This window comes from Palaemon carinicauda, chromosome 1 (genome assembly GCF_036898095.1).
Source record: "Palaemon carinicauda isolate YSFRI2023 chromosome 1, ASM3689809v2, whole genome shotgun sequence".
NCBI lineage: Eukaryota > Metazoa > Arthropoda > Malacostraca > Decapoda > Palaemonidae > Palaemon > Palaemon carinicauda.
Genome location: NC_090725.1, coordinates 74,392,682 through 74,414,072, shown reverse-complemented (window position 1 = coordinate 74,414,072; position 21,391 = coordinate 74,392,682). Strand labels below are relative to the sequence as shown.

Below are 21,391 nucleotides of genomic sequence, written 5' to 3'. Positions count from 1 at the left end.
TGGGGATGGGAAACAGAGAGTACAGCCAAGAGGATCGTCTCTAGTTGCTGGAACTCTCCTTTATGTGGCAGCGAGAGTCATCAACTATGGCAGCACATGTTGATTATATCTTTCCTGTCTGCGGAAAAGACTTCCTTCTCCCTTCGGGATTCATCCACTCCCCTGCCGAGGGAGTAGTTCCTCCACCAGCCACTATGCAGCAATCTTCCTGCTTGCTGGAAGGATCGCTGACAGCGGCAGCAAACGGTGGCCGCCTTTCTCATCCACGATAGAATCTAACTTTTCCTGGTTGGTTTTCCCTGTGGGGTGGATTCCTTTCGTGGGAATTGGGTTCGCCCAGTCTCCGCCTTTGCCCTTCAGAGCAGAATTTGTCTTCAGCAGTCTTGTCTTGCTAGAAGACTCGTCTCGCCTACTGACATAGATCCTGAAAGATCCTACAGGAATTGGATTCATTCATTCTCCGCAGTTGATCTTCGGGAACAGGCCATCAGACTTGACTCACCAACAAGATTTGTCTTGCCCAACAGACTTGTCCCGTCAGCAAGATTAGCGTTGCCCAGCAGACACTTCATGCCTTGTCAGCTCATCTGCAACTCCTGACGGATGTCCCGAGAGAACCCCCTCAGTGACTCTAAACAGCCACAGGTGGAACATCTAACAGAAACCGGTATCTTCACTACGACTTCACGCCTGGAGACTATCCAACTCCTCCTCCTCTCAAATAGTCTCTCCAGCAAGAGGTTGTAAAGAGAGTATCTGGATATCAGGTTACGACTTTATTCGTTCTTAAGACGCTGTGTAACCCAAATTTCAGTGTAAGTCGGAACACCACAAATAGATTTCTCTATGTGTACTGTACTGTAAAGTGTTGTACTATAATAAAATGTATCAAATGACATAAAAACAGTACTAGAAAAAGAGAAAAGAATTCCTTACCACATTAATTAAAGTAAATATTATTGAAAAAAAAAAAAAGAGAACAATTCCTTACCATAATCCTATGGTTGGGTTGCACACTGGAAGGGACGGAGAGACAGGTTTATTGTGGAAAAGTAGCTGCTAATCTTTCCATTTCAATAATTAAATCACTACGCTGCTTGGTTATCACTGTTGATTTCATAGGAGCAGATCCTTTTACATGTTCAACGATGTGCTCTTTGTCCTTAAGAATAATAGCCACGGTCGAACGACTGAGGCCAAGTGCTCGGCCAATGTTCGTTTGCGTTTCACGGTTTTTAGACCGCTTAATAATATCTAATTTCACTTCCATGGGGATGGCCTTTGTTTTCTTAGACGCACTACTATCAGAAGAATCTGCCTTACGCTTAAGGAGCCGTAACAAAGGGCAAAAAGTTAAAAAAAATGCGAGAGAACGGGCAAACACAACCAAAATGGCGTAGAACTGGAACTGAGAGACCCCATCTTCCTCGCCCGCAACCACTACAAAGCGTATTCATCCGCTGCGCACTAGAAACTAGTTCGCAATTGTTTACGTCGCTTACGACGCTAACGCTGTAATATTATTTTTTATATTTTTATGGGGGCGCGTTTGTAACCACAAAACAGCGTAAGTCAGGACCGTCATAACCCGAGTACCCCCTGTACATAGATAGATCTTTGGCTTCGGCCAATCCAGGCTAAGTGAACTCTCTGTTAGTATCATAGAAGGGGTATCCCTCCCCTCGATACCTCTATACCAGCATGAATGGTGTTCCTCTGTTACCTTCGTTAGGAAAGCCTCCCTTGGTCTTGGCATGGAAAGGCACCGCTAGTCCTTGAGCCTCACCTTCAGACCGGAAGGAATTAACCTTTCTCCATGTCGGCATTGCCACTCTTTTGGAGTTTTGAGCCGACTGACCCTTAGTCGGAAAGGAGACCTCGTTCCACGACCACAATCAGCAGAGGTCTCCTGACCTTGATGACAAGTCTCCTGCTCGTGTTGGTAAGAGAGTCGGTGAACCCCATGGGATACCCTTAATGTCTTATTCACGACAATGGGCCAAGTAATGCTCGACCTAGTTTCTTGTAGCTCAGATCCCAGAATCCGAACCATTCGGTCTGGGAGTCCTTTGCAACATCACCAATGATTCAGATCAATGGTTACTATGCCAAGAGAAACTGGAGGCCCTTCCTCAAGGAAACGGTGAGAGCTTGCCGTAAGTGTCAACACTCCTCATCAGCATGGGGAGGGTCAAGAGAAGGATCATGAAGAACAGCATCTCTTCCTGGATTCACAAGGTCAGTGACCTCGCACTGAATCAAGATTCTCCTCCGACACTTCAACCCAGAGCACACGACATCGGGGGAATTGCTACGTCCCTGGTGTTCAAAGGAAACTGCTCTGGTGCAGGTTCTACAAGCGGGCATATGGAAGTATCAAGTGACCTTCACTGCTCGCTACCTGCAAAACGTAACCCACAGGCGACTCGATACGTTCTCTATCGGTCCAGTGGTGGCTGCACAACAGCTGTTTTAACACGTCAACCTCTGTGATGGATAAGTAGCAAGAGGTTGAGTGCATTGGTTACCCAGTTTTAGTCTGAGTGAATGAATAAGAATGACTGGCTCTTTATTTTCTTCATCCTCCCCTCTCGGAGAAATCAGCATCCAGGGTCCTCTGCAAAGCTGACCTCAACCAACTACAGGTAAACTATTGTTCCCTTGTGTAACCTGGTATTTTGTCAATATTGTTACATCCCCATATCCTGGCGAGGATGTATTGGGTATGTCTTGGTGACCTTGGACAATTTTTATGACTCGTAAGAACTCTTACCTTGACAGCCACATTGCTAGTATCACAAACACACAAGCTTGTGTAGGTCGCAGACCATGCATAACAAGGTTTTAGCGAGGAGTATGGTTTCTACCTATTTTGTGCTAGTACACATAAAGGGGAATCCCTGGGTAAAAGCCAAAAAGCCAGATGGGCAGGGACGTCCACTCTCCTAATGGGCAAGTTGACCTCTATAAATAGCATAGGTTTGTATTACAGTTACGGAATAAATGACAAATTTGAAAAGTAATTTGTATTTTTCCTAACAATATAAACCTGTAGCTATTTATACAGATTTACCCGCCATGCCCAGTCCCCCTTAAAGTCCAACCTCCAAGCAAAATAAAGTAGTCGCAGGTGTGTGAGTGAGACTGGTAGCTACTCCCCCCCCCCACCCTCCCCGCTAACTAGCAGTATGGGTGGTTGACCCTCGCTAATTTCTAATGGCTCGTCCTTTCAGCTTCGCCAAAAGTAATACCCCTATAAATAGCTACAGGTTTGTATCATTAGGAAAAATACAAATTACTTGACTACCAAATTTGTAATTTTTATGCTACTTTGGGAAACAATTGGTGGCTAAAAATATAAATGTTAAACTACCTGTATATCATTATGAACAAATTAAAGTAAAATAATAGCTTTGTTAGGGAAGCATCACTTGATTGTTATGAGTACTGTACAGTATATATATAGTATTTCCAAATTAATTTTCCCAACTGTTCTTGAAAGAGAATTGCAGATTTTGATTTTGCTGATAATGTACAGTATTATCTAATATAAATGCCTAATCATTTATTAATTGGAATTTTTTTTTCCAGATGTCTGTTGGCAAGATCATATTAAAATCTACAACAAGGATGTCGCTGAATGACCGGTGAGGCTTATAGAATAGTCAACCTTTGTAAGTTGGCATCTCTTCTCTGATCTGAGACTGATAACCATACAAAACATGATTGTATGAATTTTAGTAAGGAGTTAAAAGACCTGGTTTCCTGCTTAAATAATTGCCCTGTAATGCCATCTAGCTTATAAAAGAAAGCTGTTGGCTTGAAATTTATAACAACAGTATGGTATTATATAAAGCCTGTTTTGTTGTGTTATATCATAATTTGATATATCTGGTGAGTGTTATACTGTGAGCTTTCATTTATGGCTTAACAGCACCGTATCACACTCTTTATTCTCTGGTGGAACCCCTCAAGTACTACTTATTAAAGAAAGTGTGCTTGATGAACTGCTTATCAAAGAAAGAAATTCTTGCCAAGAAATTTTTTTTTTTTTCCAGAAATATTTTCTATTCTACCCTCATGACAAGTTTCAATTTCTATATCTCAAAATATGTGGAACTCTTTCTCCGTCATTTTGTCTCCCTCTAAATAATGCATCTGGAACTTCAGTACTGCTTGGAGTCTTGCCGTTAATATTACAAGAGTAGATGTGGACTGGATCTATCTTCAGAAGAAATAGATGAAGAAGAAAAAGAGGAGTGGGCATGTACTTTGGTAATACTGTAGTATTTGATTTCTCTAAAATGGGCACTTGGAGCCAGGCAGAGAGAGATGTGAATATTTTTCCGTGAAAAGATGGAGCTGTGTGCACTGGTTACATAGTTAATCATTTGGTTTGGAGAATTTTCAAATTTAGGACATCAATACTGTATAGCCATATTATAAGATATTTGGCTGTGAGTTTTGTCTTCTTGCAGTTTGAAAATATTTTGTATTGTAAAGCAGTAATTTAAAAGTTACTATATGTGTATTGCATCCAAAAAATGTATTTTTATGTTAACTGAGAAATGGCCCAGAAAAGTAATCTATTTAATATTACCACAGAAAAATTCTTGTACCCTTCAACAAAACTATAAGGGATTATACATTAAGACTGGTCTGTTGCAGCATGAAGACATTTAAGCAACCTACAATGATATAAAAAAAGACAGTTACTGGTTCATTTATGGATAACATCTCTTAAGCTTCAGCAAGAAACATTATGACAGTGATTCCTGTACCTGAACTGTCATGGGTGTATTGGTAAAGGATTTTAGAGACTTATCAACCATTGATCACACTAGTGGATTAAAGATATCTGTGTTTTTGTGTATAAGAAACAGATATTACGGCAATTACTGTTTCATTTATGGATAACATCTAATTTTCAGCAAGAAACATTATGACAGTGATTCCTGTTCCTGAAGTCATGGGTATATTATAAATGATAACATCTCTTGAGCTTCAGCAAGAAATATTATGACAGTGATTCCTGTACCTGAAGTCATAGGTATATTATAAATGATAACATCTCTTAAGCTTCAGCAAGAAACATTATGACAGTGATTCCTGTACCTGAAGTCATGGGTATATTATAAATGATAACATCTCTTAAGCTTCAGCAAGAAACATTGACAGTGATTCCTGTACCTGAAGTCATGGGTATATTATAAATGATAACATCTCTTAAGCTTCAGCAAGAAACATTATGACAGTGATTCCTGTACCTGAACTGTCATGGGTATATTATAAATGATAACATCTCTTAAGCTTCAGCAAGAAACATTGACAGTGATTCCTGTACCTGAAGTCATGGGTATATTATAAATGATAACATCTCTTAAGCTTCAGCAAGAAACAATGACAGTGATTCCTGTACCTGAACTGTCATGGGTGTATTGGTAAAGGATTTTAGAGACTTATCAACCATTGATCACACCAGTGGATTAAAGATATCTGTGTTTTTGTGTATAAGAAGCAGATATAACGGCACAACTAGTTATACATTATTGTAAGCAAGCAACCTTCCCTGCTGTGTTCATGCTTATGAAGGGCTAGTTATATAAAGGCTATTAAAAGAAATATGCACTGGACGAAGTTAAATGAAGGAGAGGTGATGCATTTGCCTTATCTAAGGAACCGTTTTAATGTACAAGATGGTGGTATAACATAAGTGCTGCATCATTTGAACCTGTGAAGTTTTGAAGAGGACCATGTCAAGATCTCTGAGGTGGCAACACCAACAGGCATGTAATTGTAAGTAAAATAACTATCCTGCTGTGTTCCATACCAGGCATTTTTGGCATCTCATTGCAGTAATCACAGGTTTTGAGGTAACCTGTTGAAAATAATCAGATCATTATTTTAGATGTCATAACATTCAAATAAACAGGATAAAATACAGTCGGAAGCATCTCTGTGCATTTGGCAATTTTTATTTTTGTACTGTATTCTGGTAATAGAGCAGAAGCATTATTTTAGGGAAAATGTGTTCCATACACCTAAGCATTTGCTGTATTTTGTAAAAATATTGCATTAAGACCTGAGAGAGTATTGTGTGCTTAATTTATTTCTAATATTTTCAAGGTACAAAAGTTTTAAGTAACTGCTTATAAAGTAAAGGAGTGTGGTATCTGGCATTTTAAAGGACATTTTATCTTTATTACTTTTTTATTGAATTAATGTTTATTTTTCCTAAATATTTAATCTATTTTCTTTATGCTTTAACTAAATCTTAGATATTTTGCTGCAGATGATTAATGTGGTATAGACAAACAAAGGAAAAGTGAAATGTGCATATTCAGTAGGTTAGTATGTGTGATGCTGTATAAAAAAATATAAAATCGTAGTTGTTCCGTAACTGAAATACAAACCACGCTATTTGCATGGGGTAATTACTTCGGCATAGCTGAATGACGAGCCATAAAAGTTTTAACGAGGGTTTCCTACAGCTAGCTCCCCCCCTCCCCTCACACACACCGGTGAAAGGCTCACTTTACTTTTGGCTCGGAGAGACGTCAGATGTGTCTGCGCTCTCCTCGTTTTTGACTGCCATAATTTTGTTTGCTTTCTCTTTTCAGTGTGTGTGTGAAGTTGGCCTCTATTTCTCATCATGCGTACGTGCCCTGGACTTTCTGGCCGCCCTTGTGGTACCTTTATGTCGGCCTTGGACACGGATCCTCACTCCTTATGCCCTCAGTGTAGGGGCCACCGGTGTGATAGGTCTAATGTATGTATTGAGTGTAGGGAGTGGTCTACCTCCCAGTGGGAGAGGTTTGTGTCTAACAATGATCTCTTTCAGCTTTGGGCTTCCTTGGGGCTACAGGGTTCGCCCTCCAAGGAAGCTCTGTTTGACATGATCAAACTGGGTGCGGCCGTCAAACAATCGCCAACTTCAGCGGAGATAGATCCTCTGTCTGTGGTTGACGTTGTGGTGACGGAAACATCCCGTTGGTCTAACCAAACGCCCGTTCCTGTGGCTGAGGTAGCTGAAGGCTTAGACTCCCCCTCCGAACATCCTTCGAGGGAGGAACTAAGTCCCACGGTCTCTCCTGCCGGTGTTTCTCCCTCTCGGGGGAGTTCACTAACAGAGACTCCTCTTCGGAGGCCCATCGATGGTCAGCTTGCTGATCCCACGGCCCCTCGTGTGCGTATAAGGGGGAAGGCTCGTCCTCCCCTTCGCCGTAGAGGCCTTCCTTCCCCCTTCAAAGGGGTTAAGAGGCGCCTCTTCGGCTCTTCGTCGCCACAGTCCTCTGCAGAGGAGACGACTCGCCGTTCACCTGTCCTGCCAGCTACCAACCTAGACCTCTCCAGGGATCGTTCGCGATCCCCTACGGAGGATGGTCGTCCTTCGGGACATTGTGACCTGTCGCCCAGACCATCATCTTCCAGAGTTCCTTATGCGCTTGACACGCCACCTGATACTGCCACTGCGCAGTCTCAAAGCCCTTCGGGGCTGAAGGGGCTTAAGCGCAAAACTGTGCCTCTTGCCCTCAAGCGCCAGGCACCGCCTGAGCGCTCGCCTGCCGATATTGCTGATGTTCCTGACTTAGCGCCTCGGCGCTCACCCTCAGTCGTTCGCGCCTCCGTTCCTGTTATGCGCCCACGCCCTTCGGCGCCTCGGCGCCCTCCAGCAGTTCCTGAGGTAGCGCGTCAGCGCTCACCTGCGCATACGCGCCCAGTTCCTGATACGGCGCTCCAGCGCTCACCTGTGCATACGCGCCCACCGGTGCCCCAGAGGCCACCTGCGCCACCGCGCCCATCAGCAGTTCCTGAGATAGCGCGCCAGCGCTCACCTGCGCATACGCGTCCACCGGTTCTCCAGCGGCCACCTGCGATCACGCGCCCTCCAGTTCCTACTTCGTCACGCGCGGTCCAAGAGGCACCTAAGCTGGCGCACAGGCGCCCACAGGTTCCTATGGACTCGTCGCGCCCGTCTGGGGAGACGAGCGACACGCGGCCATGCTCGGTTCCAGCTCCAGTGCTCACCAATGCGCCCTCGCGTTGCTACATCTCAGCGCGTCGCCCAGGAGGCTCCCAAGTTAGCGCACGGCCGCCTCTGGGCTCTCCCTATAGATTGCGCGAGCTTGCATCTGATGCAACTGCGCACGACGCTCCAGTAATGCGCCCTGTTCCCGCTACACGCCCCGTTCCTGTATTCAAGGCGACTAAGGTTGCCCTTCAGCGAACACCCTTGCGTTATCATCCAACGGTGTGCCCTGCGAGGCCGCCGCAACAACGCACTCTGGTGCGACCGCATCCTGATGCGCAACCAACGCGCCCACAGACGAGTATGTCGGTCTTATCCGACCAGTGCCAACCGCCGCGCCAACGCTCCATCCAGGTCGCTCGCGACCCTGCTCCAGCGCTAACGCGCCCTTGGCCGTTTCTTCCAGACACGCGCTCAGGCGCCCCCGTTATCTCGCGCCCTTCGGGGCCGCACCAGGTCGCTGCAAACACCCTCAAGGGGATGCCCTTCGCAGCGAAGCCCCCGGAGATGCTCCTCTTCACGGACGCCTCCAAGGAAGTATGGGGAGCTCACCTTCTCAGGAAGTCAGCAAGGGGCTCTTGGACGGAGGTGAAAAAGACGCAGCATAGGCTATCAACGTCCTGGAGATGAAGGTTGTTCAGAAGCATGCCTTCAGTTCGTCGGTCTTCTAAGGGGAAACAGTGGCGTTAATGTGTGATAACGCCACAGTGGTAGTCTACATAAAGGAGCAAGGCGGTCTAAAATCGAAGGAGTTGTGCGATCTCACGTTGGAGATTCTGGATTGGGCCGAGTCGGAACAAGTCGTAGTAACAGCAAGATTCATTCCGGGAAAGAGGAATGTCCTAGCCGATTGACTCAGCAGAATGGGCCAGGTGGTCCCCTCATCCAGAGGTGGCAAGACTCATCATCCAAAAGTGGGGTTCGCCGGTGATGGACCTCTTCGCAACCAGACCCAAAGGCGGCATTGGAAGACGCCTTTCAACACAGGTGGGACAATCTCAATGTATATGCCTTCCCTCCCTTCACATTGATCAGGCAAGTGCTCAACAGAGTAAGAACGGCTCTCAATCTAAGGATGACTTTGGTAGCGCCTTGGTGGCCGGAGAGGGAATGGTTCGCGGATCTAAAAGAGCTAGCGTGGCTTCCCCTGTGGTCTCTGCCAGACAGACCTGAGGCAGCCACACTTCCAAAGGTTCCACGACAATCCACGATCTCTGCGCCTTCACGCGTGGAGGTTATCCAGCAGCTCCTGAGTAAAGAAGGTTATTCGGCAGGAACAGCTGAAAGAATGTCTCGTTATCTGAGGCACTCATCGGCAGCAGTGTCCCAGGCAAAATGGGCCACTTTCACGAAATGGTGCGCCTCCAAAAACATCAAGCCCTTAGGAGCCTCGATTCCGGACGTTGCGTATTTCCTTGTACATCTCAGGAACGTGGTGGGCATGTCAATTCCAGCCATCAAGGGAGTCCGTGCAGCGTTAGGCCAAGTTTTCCTCCTGAAAGGCATGGATCTGGGTTCCTCTAGGCACATCTCTATGCTCATCAGGAGCTTTGAGCAAACCTGTCCTCCCCATGCCTCCAGGGTGCCGCAATGGGATGTAGCTAGAGTTCTGGAAATGCTGAGAGCCACTATTTGAACCTTTGAAGGACATAGTAGATAGAAATCTCACGCTCAAGACGGTCTTCCTGTTGGCTTTGGCTTCAGCTAAGAGAGTGGGCGAGATCCATGGTTTGTCCTACGAAGTCTCGCACACAAGAGATTGGCGAGAGGTCTCCTTCAAGTTCGTTTCTATGTTTGTGGCTAAAACACAAAATCCAGCTGTCTGGGATCCAAAATTCGAAGGGTTCGCTGTTCCAGCAATTCCTCGGTCAGGCAATCCGGAAGATTTGAAGTTGTGTCCAGTCAGGGCCGTAAGGAAATATCTGGAGAGGACTGCCAGTCTCCGGCCTGGTATCAAGAACCTCTTCGTCTCCACGGGCACGGTGAGAAAGCCGGTCTCTAAGAATACCATCTCCTTTTGGCTTCGACGGGTGATCATCAAGGCCTATAGTAGTGCCGGTCTTCCCCTACCAGGCAAGCAAGGACCACATGACATTAGAGGTATAAGTACCTCTCTTGCCTTTGAGAGAAACATGGCAGTAGCGCAGATCCTCAAGGCAGGCACCTGGTCGAACCAATCTATGTTCACAGCCCACTACCTAAAGGAATGTTCGAGGAAGTCTCTAGACGGGTTCTCTATGGGGACAGTCATCTCCGCGCTCCAAGCGATTTAACGCCCAAAGCCCCAGGTATAATCGCGGTTATCAAGACCAAAAAGACACAGGTTCGTTTTCCCTTTTCCCCTTGTCTTCTCTTTTATCTTCTTTCCCTGGAGATTTGACCAAGTAGAGACTGCACAAGACATGGCTTCACAGTTTCGTCATTGAACACAACAGCAAGAAATTTTTTAAGGGTGAGTACTTAGACACTAGTGTGAGCTCTTTGTGTAGTTTTCCTACGTTTCGTTTTCCGTCAACCTTTGGAACCTAGTCTCCTATCTAGGTTCACAGCCGTTCTGCTTAGTTGGGTCTAGGTCAGGTAGACACTCCCACCTCCTAAAATGTAAGTCTCCTAAGAAAGTAGTTCAAGGTAAGTCTCTGTGTTGGAACAATTCACAAATTTTTAGTAATTTGTATTTTTCCTAACATACTTACCGAGAACTACTTTCGGGTAATGGCCCTCCTTTCCTTCCCCGAGTGCCTTTCTGACCCGTAGTTAATTTTTAACATCCAAGAACTTGCTGAGGGTCGAGACCCAAGCTAACACGCGACCTGGCTCGGGACTAGCCTCAGGGCACGTATCCTTCCGCCTGGGATAGTCCTCACAGAAAACGGAAGTAGGGTAAACTACACAAAACTGCTCGGTTGAGAGGAGATTCCAGGTACCTCCTAAGAAAGTAGTTCTCGGTAAGTATGTTAGGAAAAATACAAATTACTAAAAATTTGTGATTTTCCCTAACCATACTTTTTTTTCTCAAAGTAGCAGGAGGTTTAGGGCAAAGGTTACCCAGGATTAGTCTGAATGGATAAGGATGACTGGCTCTTTTCTTCATTCTCCCCTCTCTTGAGGAAATCAGTACCCAGTTTCCTCTGCGAAGCTGACCTCGGCCCTCTGCAGGTAAACCAGTGTTCCCTTGTGTGACCTGGTATTGTGTCAATACTGTTAAGTCCCCACACCTTATTGGATATGTCTTGGTGACCTCTGAAAAGTCCTATGACTCAGAAGAACTCTTACCTTGACATTCATATTACTAGTATCATGAACACACAGCTTGTGTAGGCTGCGGACTTTGCATAGCATGGTTTTAGCGAGGTGTAGGGTTTCCACCTATTATGTACCAAACACATGAAAAGAATCCCCGGATCAAAACCAAAAGCCATATATATTGGCAAGGACTTCCACCCTCCTAAAAGGTAAGTCAACCCCTATAAATAGCGTTGGTTTGTATGTAGTGACGGAACAAATGACAAATTTGGAAGTATAATTTTTATTTTTCCTAACGATACAAACCTGTAGCTATTTATACAGATTGGCCTGCCAGCACCAGTCTCCCATGAAGCCCTACCTCCAAGCAAAGTGAGTAACAAACACAGGTGTTTGTTCCATGAGATGAGTAATTCTTGTGTTCTGTGGAACTGAAGTAAGAGTACTTTTAGTACCTATGCATCACTCCGTTTTCAGTACCTCCCTTCTCTCGCTATAGTTTGAGGGATCGCCATCTCTCCTTGTGCCAATGGTACAGGAGACTTGGGTTGATCTCGCTTGTTGGCTAACAAGGAACCCGCATAGTCAAGTCTCACTTGACTTCACCTCCTGACATGCAGCTGTGGTCAGATGCATTGAAGGAAGGGAAGTGCACATGCCTGAACGACAGGGTAGTCTCAGTGGTGTGGTCAGGAGAAGCAGCGTCCTTTCTTTAATGTTATAGAGCTAGGAGCCTATATTGCACTGCAAGCCTTCCAAGATCATTTAGGAAAAATCTGTTGGGTGGTTACAACAACACTTGCCATATTTGCTTACGTCTAGCTCTATGATCTGATGAAGTAAATACATCATGGGACGACATTCTATGCTAGTGAGTTGTCAGCTAGTCACATTCCGGACAATAGGAAGGACTAGCAGGCACACTTGGTCACCAAGGAAAGATTGTAAGGTCAGTGGTCCCTATATCCTGGCGTAACGGAGAGGCTTCCAGTAGGATGGTTCTCTTTGGATCGACCTGTTCACCATAGTTATTCAGGAAGCAACCCAGGTTTTTACCACCCCCTCCTGGTCTGTGTTTTAGGTCGCCTTCCAAAACCCATGGGATCACTTGGTTGGTTATGTCCTGTCTTCTTTTAACCTTAGTCCGTTGGCTAACGTAACGTGTGGGATTATGCCTGGACTTGGTTGATTGGAGTGGCTCCCAAATATTAGTTGATTAGGGTAGCTCCCAGATAGCTTTATGCTGAATGGCTTCTCATTCTGCCTAGTTTAGATCCTGATAGAACTCCCTTGGCCCTCACTCTCTCAGGGAGATGGGCAAGGAGAAGCTCCTCTTGGTAGCTGCCATTAAGACTTGATCATAGTCTTTTGATGGAATGGGACAAACTAATCCTTCTCATAGGAGTTTCTTACATTCAGGGGTGCTTCTAACATTGTTGCTGTTCTTGGTACCTCGTTGGAGCCTTTTAGAAAGCCTCGGTTAAGGTTCTGACGTGCAAAACTGTCACTGCTGCTTTAATGAGAGAAGAGGTTTGACAAGAGACAAGTTCTCTCTCCCACTCTTGAGAGGTGTGGGAGCTCCTTGGTCTAGTGCTGGGGCACTAGGCAAAACTCAGACCCATGCACCAAATTCGAGCCCTTCTCCATCCTATTGGCAACTTTTCCTTATCATGGGCAGGACCAAGAAAGAGGTGTTTAAAACACAATCTGTTTCTCACTTTAGGAGTCGATCCAGAATGTATATGCCTCGACTGCAGAGTCTAGGTTCCAGCTAGGATCAAAAGTCGTGAAGTCAAGCACTAGGCCCCATATTACCTTCAAGACAAATTTTGCAGTTGGGAAGGGTGGGATACTTTCTTTAACAGAAATACAGCTTATTTTATAAACAAAAACATAAACAAAATCTCTCTCTCTCTCTCTCTCTCTCTCTCTCTCTCTCTCTCTCTCTCTCTCTCTCTCTCTCTCTCTCTCTCTCTCATATATATATATATATATATATATATATATATATATATATATATATATATATATATATATATATATATATATATATATATATATATATATATATATATATATATATATATATTTATATATATATATATATATATATATATATATATATATATATATATATATATATATATATATAATATATATATATATATATATATAATATATATATAATATATATATATATATAATATATATATATATATTATATATATATATATCGAGAAACAATAGGTTATAGGATTTTGAAAGAACCCTAAAATAACATTGTTTTAATGGGACTGAGTCACTGCTGTCATGCTCACACAAGGCATGAACCCCAGGATAAGAAATCTAGTAGAGAGAGACACCTCAAGAACATCACTGTCAAACTCCTATCAGACTTGCTTGCCCAGATCATCATCATCAGATTTCACGCAGCCCAAGGACTTTTTAGTCCAAAGGCCTTCACGATGTAAATGGTAGCCCTTCAGAGGTACAGTTAGCTCTCCGTCTTTGCGGCACAGAGATATGCATTATATTTAAATTTTAAGTTTCAATTTCTCGTGAATAGGAGTGCTTTGCACTGCCGAATATTTTCAAACTACCTGTGCTTGTTTGCACCCAAGCTTGTCCGTTTCCTTTCCTGTAAAATGTAGTACAGTACAGGTAGTCTTTGATCTATGACCCATGCAACTAATGACTTCGCTTTTATGACCACTTTATTCATTGTGATAATGTCACAACTCTGTCAGAAATAGTACATTAATAGGACAAATATTTCCTTGGAAATAATTTTCCTTTTACATAAATGAATTAATTTCTCTTGAAAAGTTAGTTCTGTATTTTATTTTATCGATTATATACAATATCCACTTAAAATGAATAATACAATAAGAAAAGTTTTAATATCTGTAAGTTGATGTCATATTTTTTGCAGAAAGCAAACTGGTTCATAGAGTGATTTCCTTTCAAATTAATAATCCCATTATTGAAATTTTGAGTAACGGCAAAAAATATTTCGTGGGTCTGTATCGGTTGTTATGAGTGCAACTTAGCGTAAATTTAACTGCCAGGCCCCACTCTTCGCGAAGGTTAGGTAACAGAGACAGACACGAAAAGCGTGAATTAGCGTATCTTTAGTGCCCTAGAGTGGGATAACTCCTAACCTAACGACTCGCTTCCCATTGCATACACTCTAATAACTAACACACTTAGTATTTCCTAATATTGATTTTACTTGGTTTCTATCATAGTATGAATAGTTTGTAATTAAATCCATAAGTGTACAGTACATGTGCACACATGTACACTATTTACTGGACATGTCAAGGCTACAGTACAGTATGTAGTTGTGCTAATTGGAACTATTAATTATACTGAACAGTCATCATACAATTATAACAAAACACTATTGTTCCTATCTAGTAATACTGTACTGTACCGTATAAGACTCGCTGATACTGTAGTGTATATTATTGTAATACCACGACAGTACAGCTTAACTGTACTATAAGTGTTCGCTGTTTTTGTTCAGACGACTTGCCTACTATGTCAACTCACTTTACACGGAGCCTACATTTATATACTGTACAGTATTGCAGAGTACAGTACAGTACGTAGTTCATAAACACACTGTAGTGTAAAACTGTTCTGTACAATATGTATACAATTTTAGATTAAATATGTTTACATATTTTATGAGATAACCCCTAACCATTTTCGTACGAAGTTCTACGCATTAACTTGAAGCATGGCGCAATTCCTGATGCGTCGTCGTCTCTGGTGCAGTACTGTCCAACATCTACTGTAGCCAGGTAATAATTTTTACCCCATCTACTTCAGTTGGTTAGAAAATTACAAGATATTGATAAAAGTATTATTAGTAACATTTAATCATTGCATAAATGCATATGGCCACAATACCAACCAAAAATATAACAGTTGTTTTGTTATGAAGAACTGAATCAGATAAAAGCTATTTTTGTTTGTATTTTAATCGTAATGCGTTAGTAAACAAAGAAGCATAAGACTGTGTAATTAAGTATAAATACCGGATTTAGAAGATAACTTTAGAAAGTGTCTGAAAACTGAGAATATAGTTTTGTTATATGTTATAAATAATTTCCTAAGTTCTATAATGAAGCAGCACAGATGAAATCTATAAATTATCATGCATTGGCAACAGGAATGAAACTGGTTAATTTCTATGATTTGCTATTCAACTCAACAGTAGATAAAATATAAGAGAAATATTTCAAATAAAACTATTGAAATTAGTTCTGTATGCTAATTGGAAAAGGATAGATCAAATGATAAATGTTTCGTTTAGGAAATATGAAATATCCTTCGGTAGTGTGCAGTAATCAGTTGATTATTAAAGAATAAACGTAAACAATGGAAAAAATTTTAATTCGCAATTTTATTATATTCACTAATACTGTACCATACTAAAATGTGAATATTACATATATTATTATTGGATACAATTGAATGAAATGCCAGTTTTCAATATTAATCTTACCCGATGATCATGTAGCTGTCAACTCTGTTGCCCGACAGAAATCTACGGTCGGGATACGCCAGCGATCGCTATACAGGTGGGGGTGTACACAACAGCGCCATCTGTGAGTAGGTACTCAAGTACTTCTTGTCAACAAGAACTCAATTTTTCCTCTGTCGTGCCACCGGCAAGACCTACTAATACGCCGTCCCTAACTGGATTTGTTTTCACAACTTTTTGGTGAAGTACACTATTCCAGTTTTGAGCTTTCGCTATGCAGGGGTTTTATCTTCATTTCAAAACTTGAACTCGTTTTGGATAGATTTAATTATGGTGACGAAGAGAGTATGGACTCTCTTTCACTTTTAAATGGCCGACCCTTCCCTTAGACGGAAGTGTTGGTGTCGAAGAGAATATAGACTCTCTCTCTCTTTTTATGACCGACCCTTCCCTTAGACGGAAGTGTGTTTAGGTTTTTGGTAATTTTGCTTAACAAAGTTATAGATTTAGTTTATATCTCTCCGCCATTTATAGGCCTCTTCGATTAACTTTCCATTTATTATAAACTTATAAAACTTAATTTTTATGTTTATAGTAGGCGGTCCTTACTTGGAACCGAAGTTAATTAACATTGAGCCCGTCATATCGTATTTCCTGTTAAGAATTTATGCTATTTTAATTTTAATGTTTTTGAAAGAATTTCTTTGATAGTCTCGTACTGTTTTCAAAGATGAACTAACGTTTAGTTTAGTCTCCGCAGTTGTTGACGTTCAGAACGTTCAACATGCGCTCTATCGTTACGATAGAGAGAGAGTATTTCACGGTTTCACGTTGCAGTAAGAGTAAACCGATTCTAGCGTTTCGTTCATTCTTTCTTAGCTTAAATGGTTTTAATTCTAATAAAGGAACTTTTTATTTGGGAAACCTTTCAGTTTTTTTCCTTTAACAAATAATATGTTTTAACGATATATAATTGGGCTCATCTCTCAGGTTCTAAGTCAAGAGAGAGAGAGAGAGAGATAGAGACGGAGGGAGAGAGAGGAGGATAAACGTTTCGTTCAAGCGGGTAACGTTGTTCTCGTTTTTTACTCTTCTCCCTAGTCGCTATAGGGGAAGAAGGTAAAACGTTTCTAGAGTTTTATTCTTGTTCCCAGGCTTTATGCGGTGAGAGATTTTTAACGTAGTTTATTTGATCTAGTGTTTAGTCTCTTTTCCAGCCACTGAATTCTTTATCTTTCATTATGTTTTTCTGTTACATTGTAAAACTGTTTTCGCAATTACTACCTTTTAATGAAGGATAGGATTGCGTGTTTCAGGTACAAATCACTTAAAGTTTCGAGTTCAGTGAAATAAGTGCAAACAGAAAATCAAAAGTGATAAAGTGATATGCGCAAAGTGTTAGTGTTGCGTTCGAGGGTTCGTTTGTTCGTGCCAGTTGTTCACCTTGTCCGATACCTCTTACAAGCTCCCAAGCCCAGGGGAGAAGTAATGTCGAAGGACTTATGGGTTCCACAGGTCTTGATCGACGAACAGACGTTTCCCTCCGTGGTTTCGGGTGTATCTACACACGTTGCCGACGTGATCACCCCACCCACACAAAGACGAGAGAGCCCATTTATTCCTCGTCTGCGGAAGAGGTTTCTCGCAGAAACCATGGACCAAATCTTGCAGCTTTTAAGTGCAAGTCGGTCCCTTCCGCGCAAGTCCAACGGCCTAGGTGTAGCCACTGGGTCAGTTCGGACTCGCTCCAGTCATCCGACAACTGCACACCTCCCAAGAGAGGCAAGGTGGTACCGCAACAGGCAGTAACTCCGTCTGTTGCCGCACCAGCTGTTTTAGACCCTCAGTCACAACGGACAGTAGCTCCGTTTGTTGTTGTCTTTCATAGACCCTAGTGGTCCATGCTGCAGGCTATACAGTCTCAGCTTGCTCCTTCATGCAGGAGTATCGTGCTGGAAGGTTGACAATACACCTGTTAACCTACAACCCGCCGAGGTTGTGCGCTCAGCAGATACTGCGGCTGCCTGCTCCCACACTCCACCTGTGAGAGCTCCACCTCCGATGCGCAGTCCACCCTGCCAGACGCATGTTCTTGCTGCACCATCCGTTGACATGCGTGAGCTACCGCATCAGCAGTGGGAAGGTGCTGTAGAGCTGCCGGGTTCCAGCTCTATGCGGCATTCTCCGCAACCCATGCGGCATTCTCCGCAACCCATGCGGCATGCTCCGCATACCATACAGCATGCTCCGCATACCATTCAGCATGCTCCGCAATCCACCGCAGCCCCTCCCATGCACCAGCACTCTGCTTTTGTTGTTGCCAGCTCCCACACTCCGACTGCGGAGAAGGTTGACGATGCACCCGTGGGCCTACACCTCCCACGGTTGTGCGCCCGGCATGGCTTCCTGCTCTCACACTCTTGTTGTGAGAGCTCCTCCACCCATGCACAGTCAACCCTGCCAGATGTATGATGACTCCCACACACAGAGCACTCCGTTGCCGTGCGTGAGCTACTACAAGCTGCCGTGTTTTGACACGGTGTGTCAGCCTCCGCAACACACTGTGGTTACCGCCACTCGCCCGCAGCTAACTAGTCAGTCAGGAGTTGAGGCTTCCCCACACAACTTTGGTTGTTGCCAACTCACAGACTGTCAAACAGTTACATGACGTTGCCTTCTGGTCTGCTACTTATACACCAGTGCTGTATGTCCTCACGCTCCTGTTGTGGTTGACAGTTCACAGACTGTCAAGCAGTTTCATAACGTTGCCTTCTGGTCTGCTGCTTTTGCACCAGTGAAACCCTCACTGAGAGAACCTAGCTTTTCTCGGATATGGTTCCTGTAGATGAGAAAGTGCTGTTCTCCCTCCTTCTGATATTCCCTTGAGGACTCTGTCATTTGGAGAGGAGCCTTAAGCTGCTTAGCCTCCTATGGACTTTAATTTAAGCATAACATGCTTCCAGGGAGGGTAAATGGTTCCGCTTCAGTCGCTAACCCCGTCTGTTGCCACACCTGCTCCCATAGACCTTGGGCTTTGTTGCAAGACATGCAGTCCAAGCTTAGTCCTTGATAGAGGATTTTTTACGGAGAAGAACCTTCTTGCCAACGACCTTCCTACCGGTTGGTTGTACGCCCTGTTGACGCTGAGGTATCCTACTCACGTCCGCCAGTTGAGATGGTTCCTCCACCGGTGCGACCCAGTGTGGGTTGCCAGTCGCACGTTGACGTTAAGCTACTCTCGGAGGTGGTTGTGGACGTTCAGTGTGTCACTGGGAAGACGTTCAACAACCAGCAGAGGTGACTTGTTGTGACGCAGTGCGGCAACCTCAGCAACCCGATAAGGGGTTGTCTGTACTACCCAGACAGTCTAGACAGTTTCGGGTTGTCGCTGTACTTCCTCGCATTCCCATGGTTGACAGTTCACAGACTGTGCAGCAGTACCATGATCTTGTGTCCGGCTCCGTCACACATCCACCAGTGCGACCGGATTCAGCGAGTCAGACGTTGCCCACTCCGTTGCCGTTTCCGCATTAGTTTCGGATGAGGAACCCTCTGATGAGGACATGGCTGAACAAGAAGATCAATCCCCAGCCCTGCTATCCATCCAGAAGATGCTGAAGAAGGAATACGGCCCTGTCGATGAGTCTGGTTAGGACACTGTCATCCGTGGTTCAATTGGTGTCACTTGGAAGACTACACCTCCGTCCTCTTCGGTTTCATCTAGCTCTTCACTGGAAAAGGACAAGACGCTAGAAGCGGTCTCAATCCCGGTTTCCGGAAGATAAGTCTGGTCTAACCTGAGGAAAGGACTTTATCAACCTTTTATAGGGTCTTCCCCTGACTGTTCAGACTCCCAACCACGTTCTCTTCTCAGACGCATCGGACGTAGGCTGGGGTGCGACCTTAGGCGGTAGGGAATGCTCGGGATTATGGAACTCGAGTCAAAGGACAATGCATTTTAACTGCAAGAAGCTTCTGGCAGTACGTCTGACCTGGAAAAGCTTCAGGTCTCTCCTTCAAGACAAAGTAATGGAGGTCAACACGGACAACTCCCTGCTTTGATGTTCATCTCCTAGCAAGGAGGGACCTACTCTCTGACATGGTGCGAGTTCGCTAGTGACCTCCTCTCCTGTTCAACAGGTCTAGACTTTTCACTAGTAACAAATTTCTTCCAAGGCAACTTGAATGTCTTAGCAGTTTGTCTCAGTAGGAAGGGACAATAATTCCAACATATTGGACCCTCCACAGAGATGTATGCAAGAGACTTTGGGTCACCTGGGGCCAGCCAACCATAGATCTCTTCGCAACCTCGATGTCCAAGAGGCTCTCAATACTTTGCTCACCTATCCCGGACCCAGCAGTGGTTCTTTTAGATACCTTTCTACTAGATTAGTCTCATCTAGATCTATATGCATTCCCTCCGTTCTAGATTGTCAACAAGGTACTGCAGAAGTTCGCCTCTCACGATGGGACAAAGTTGACACTAGTTGCTTCCCTCTGGCCCGCGAGAGAATAACTTACCGAGGTACTTCGATGGCTAGTAGACGTTCCCAGAACTCTTCCCCTAAGGGTGGACCTGCTACGTCTGCCACGCGTAAGAAGGTACTCCAAGGCCTCCACGCTCTTCGTCTCACTGCCTTCAGAGTATCGAAAGACTCTCGAGAACTAGAGGTTTTTTCGAAGGAGGCAACCAGAGCGATTGTTAGAGCAAGGAGAACATCCACCCTTAGAGTCTACCAATCGAAGTGGGAAATCTTCCTAAACTGGTGCAAGTCAGTATCCGTATCCTCGACCAGTACCTCTGTAACTCAAATAGCTGACTTCCTCTTATATCTGAGGAAAGAGCGATCTCTTTCAGCTCCCACTTTCAAGGGTTACAGAAGCATGTTGGCATCAGTCTTCCGTCACAGAGGCTTAGATCTTTCCAACAATAAAGATCTACAGGACCTCCTTAAGTCTTTTGAGACCACGAAGGAGCGTCGTTTGGTTACACCTGGTTGGAATTTAGACGTGGTTCTAAGATTCCTTATGTTAGACAGGTTCGAACCACTTCGATCAGCCTCCCTGAAAGATCTCACCTTTAAGACTCTTTTCCTGATATGCTTAACCACAGCTAAAAGGGTCAGTGAGATTCATGCCTTCAGCAAGAACATCGGATTTTCATCCGAAACGGCTACATGTTCTACATCTTGGTTTTCTAGCCAAACACGAGCTGCCTTCTCGGCCTTGACCAATATCTTTCGTTATTCCAAACTTATCGTATGGTTGGAAATGAACTAGAAAGAGTATTATGTCCTGTAAGAGCTCTTAAGTTCTATTTTAAAAACCTTTACGAGGCCCGTCTGAAGCTTTATGGTGTTCAGTTAAGAATTCATCTTTGCCTATGTCAGAGAATTCTTTATCCTATTATTTTCAGACTGTTAATACGAGAAGCTCATTCCCTTCTGAATGAGGAAGACCAAGCTTGGCTGAAGGTAAGGACACACGAAGTTAGAGCTATCACAACTTCCGTGACCTTTTAATAAAATAGATCTCTGCAAAATATTTTCGACGCAACCTTTTGGAAAAGCTAATCAGTGTTCGCGTCTTTTATCTTAAGAATGTCCAGTCTCTTTACGAGAACT

At 43.9% G+C, this 21,391-nt stretch overlaps 1 protein-coding gene across 2 annotated transcripts in view; it reads left to right on the top strand.

Annotated features, from left to right (window-relative positions):
* LOC137649069 (chromatin target of PRMT1 protein-like) overlaps nucleotides 1-21,391 on the top strand; it is a 79,936-nt gene that overhangs the window by 5,858 nt on the left and 52,687 nt on the right. For both annotated transcript variants that reach the window (XM_068382151.1, XM_068382150.1), the window contains exon 2: nucleotides 3,592-3,647. In XM_068382151.1, the coding sequence (XP_068238252.1) occupies nucleotides 3,592-3,647 (56 nt within the window). The remainder of the gene's footprint in view (nucleotides 1-3,591; nucleotides 3,648-21,391) is intronic.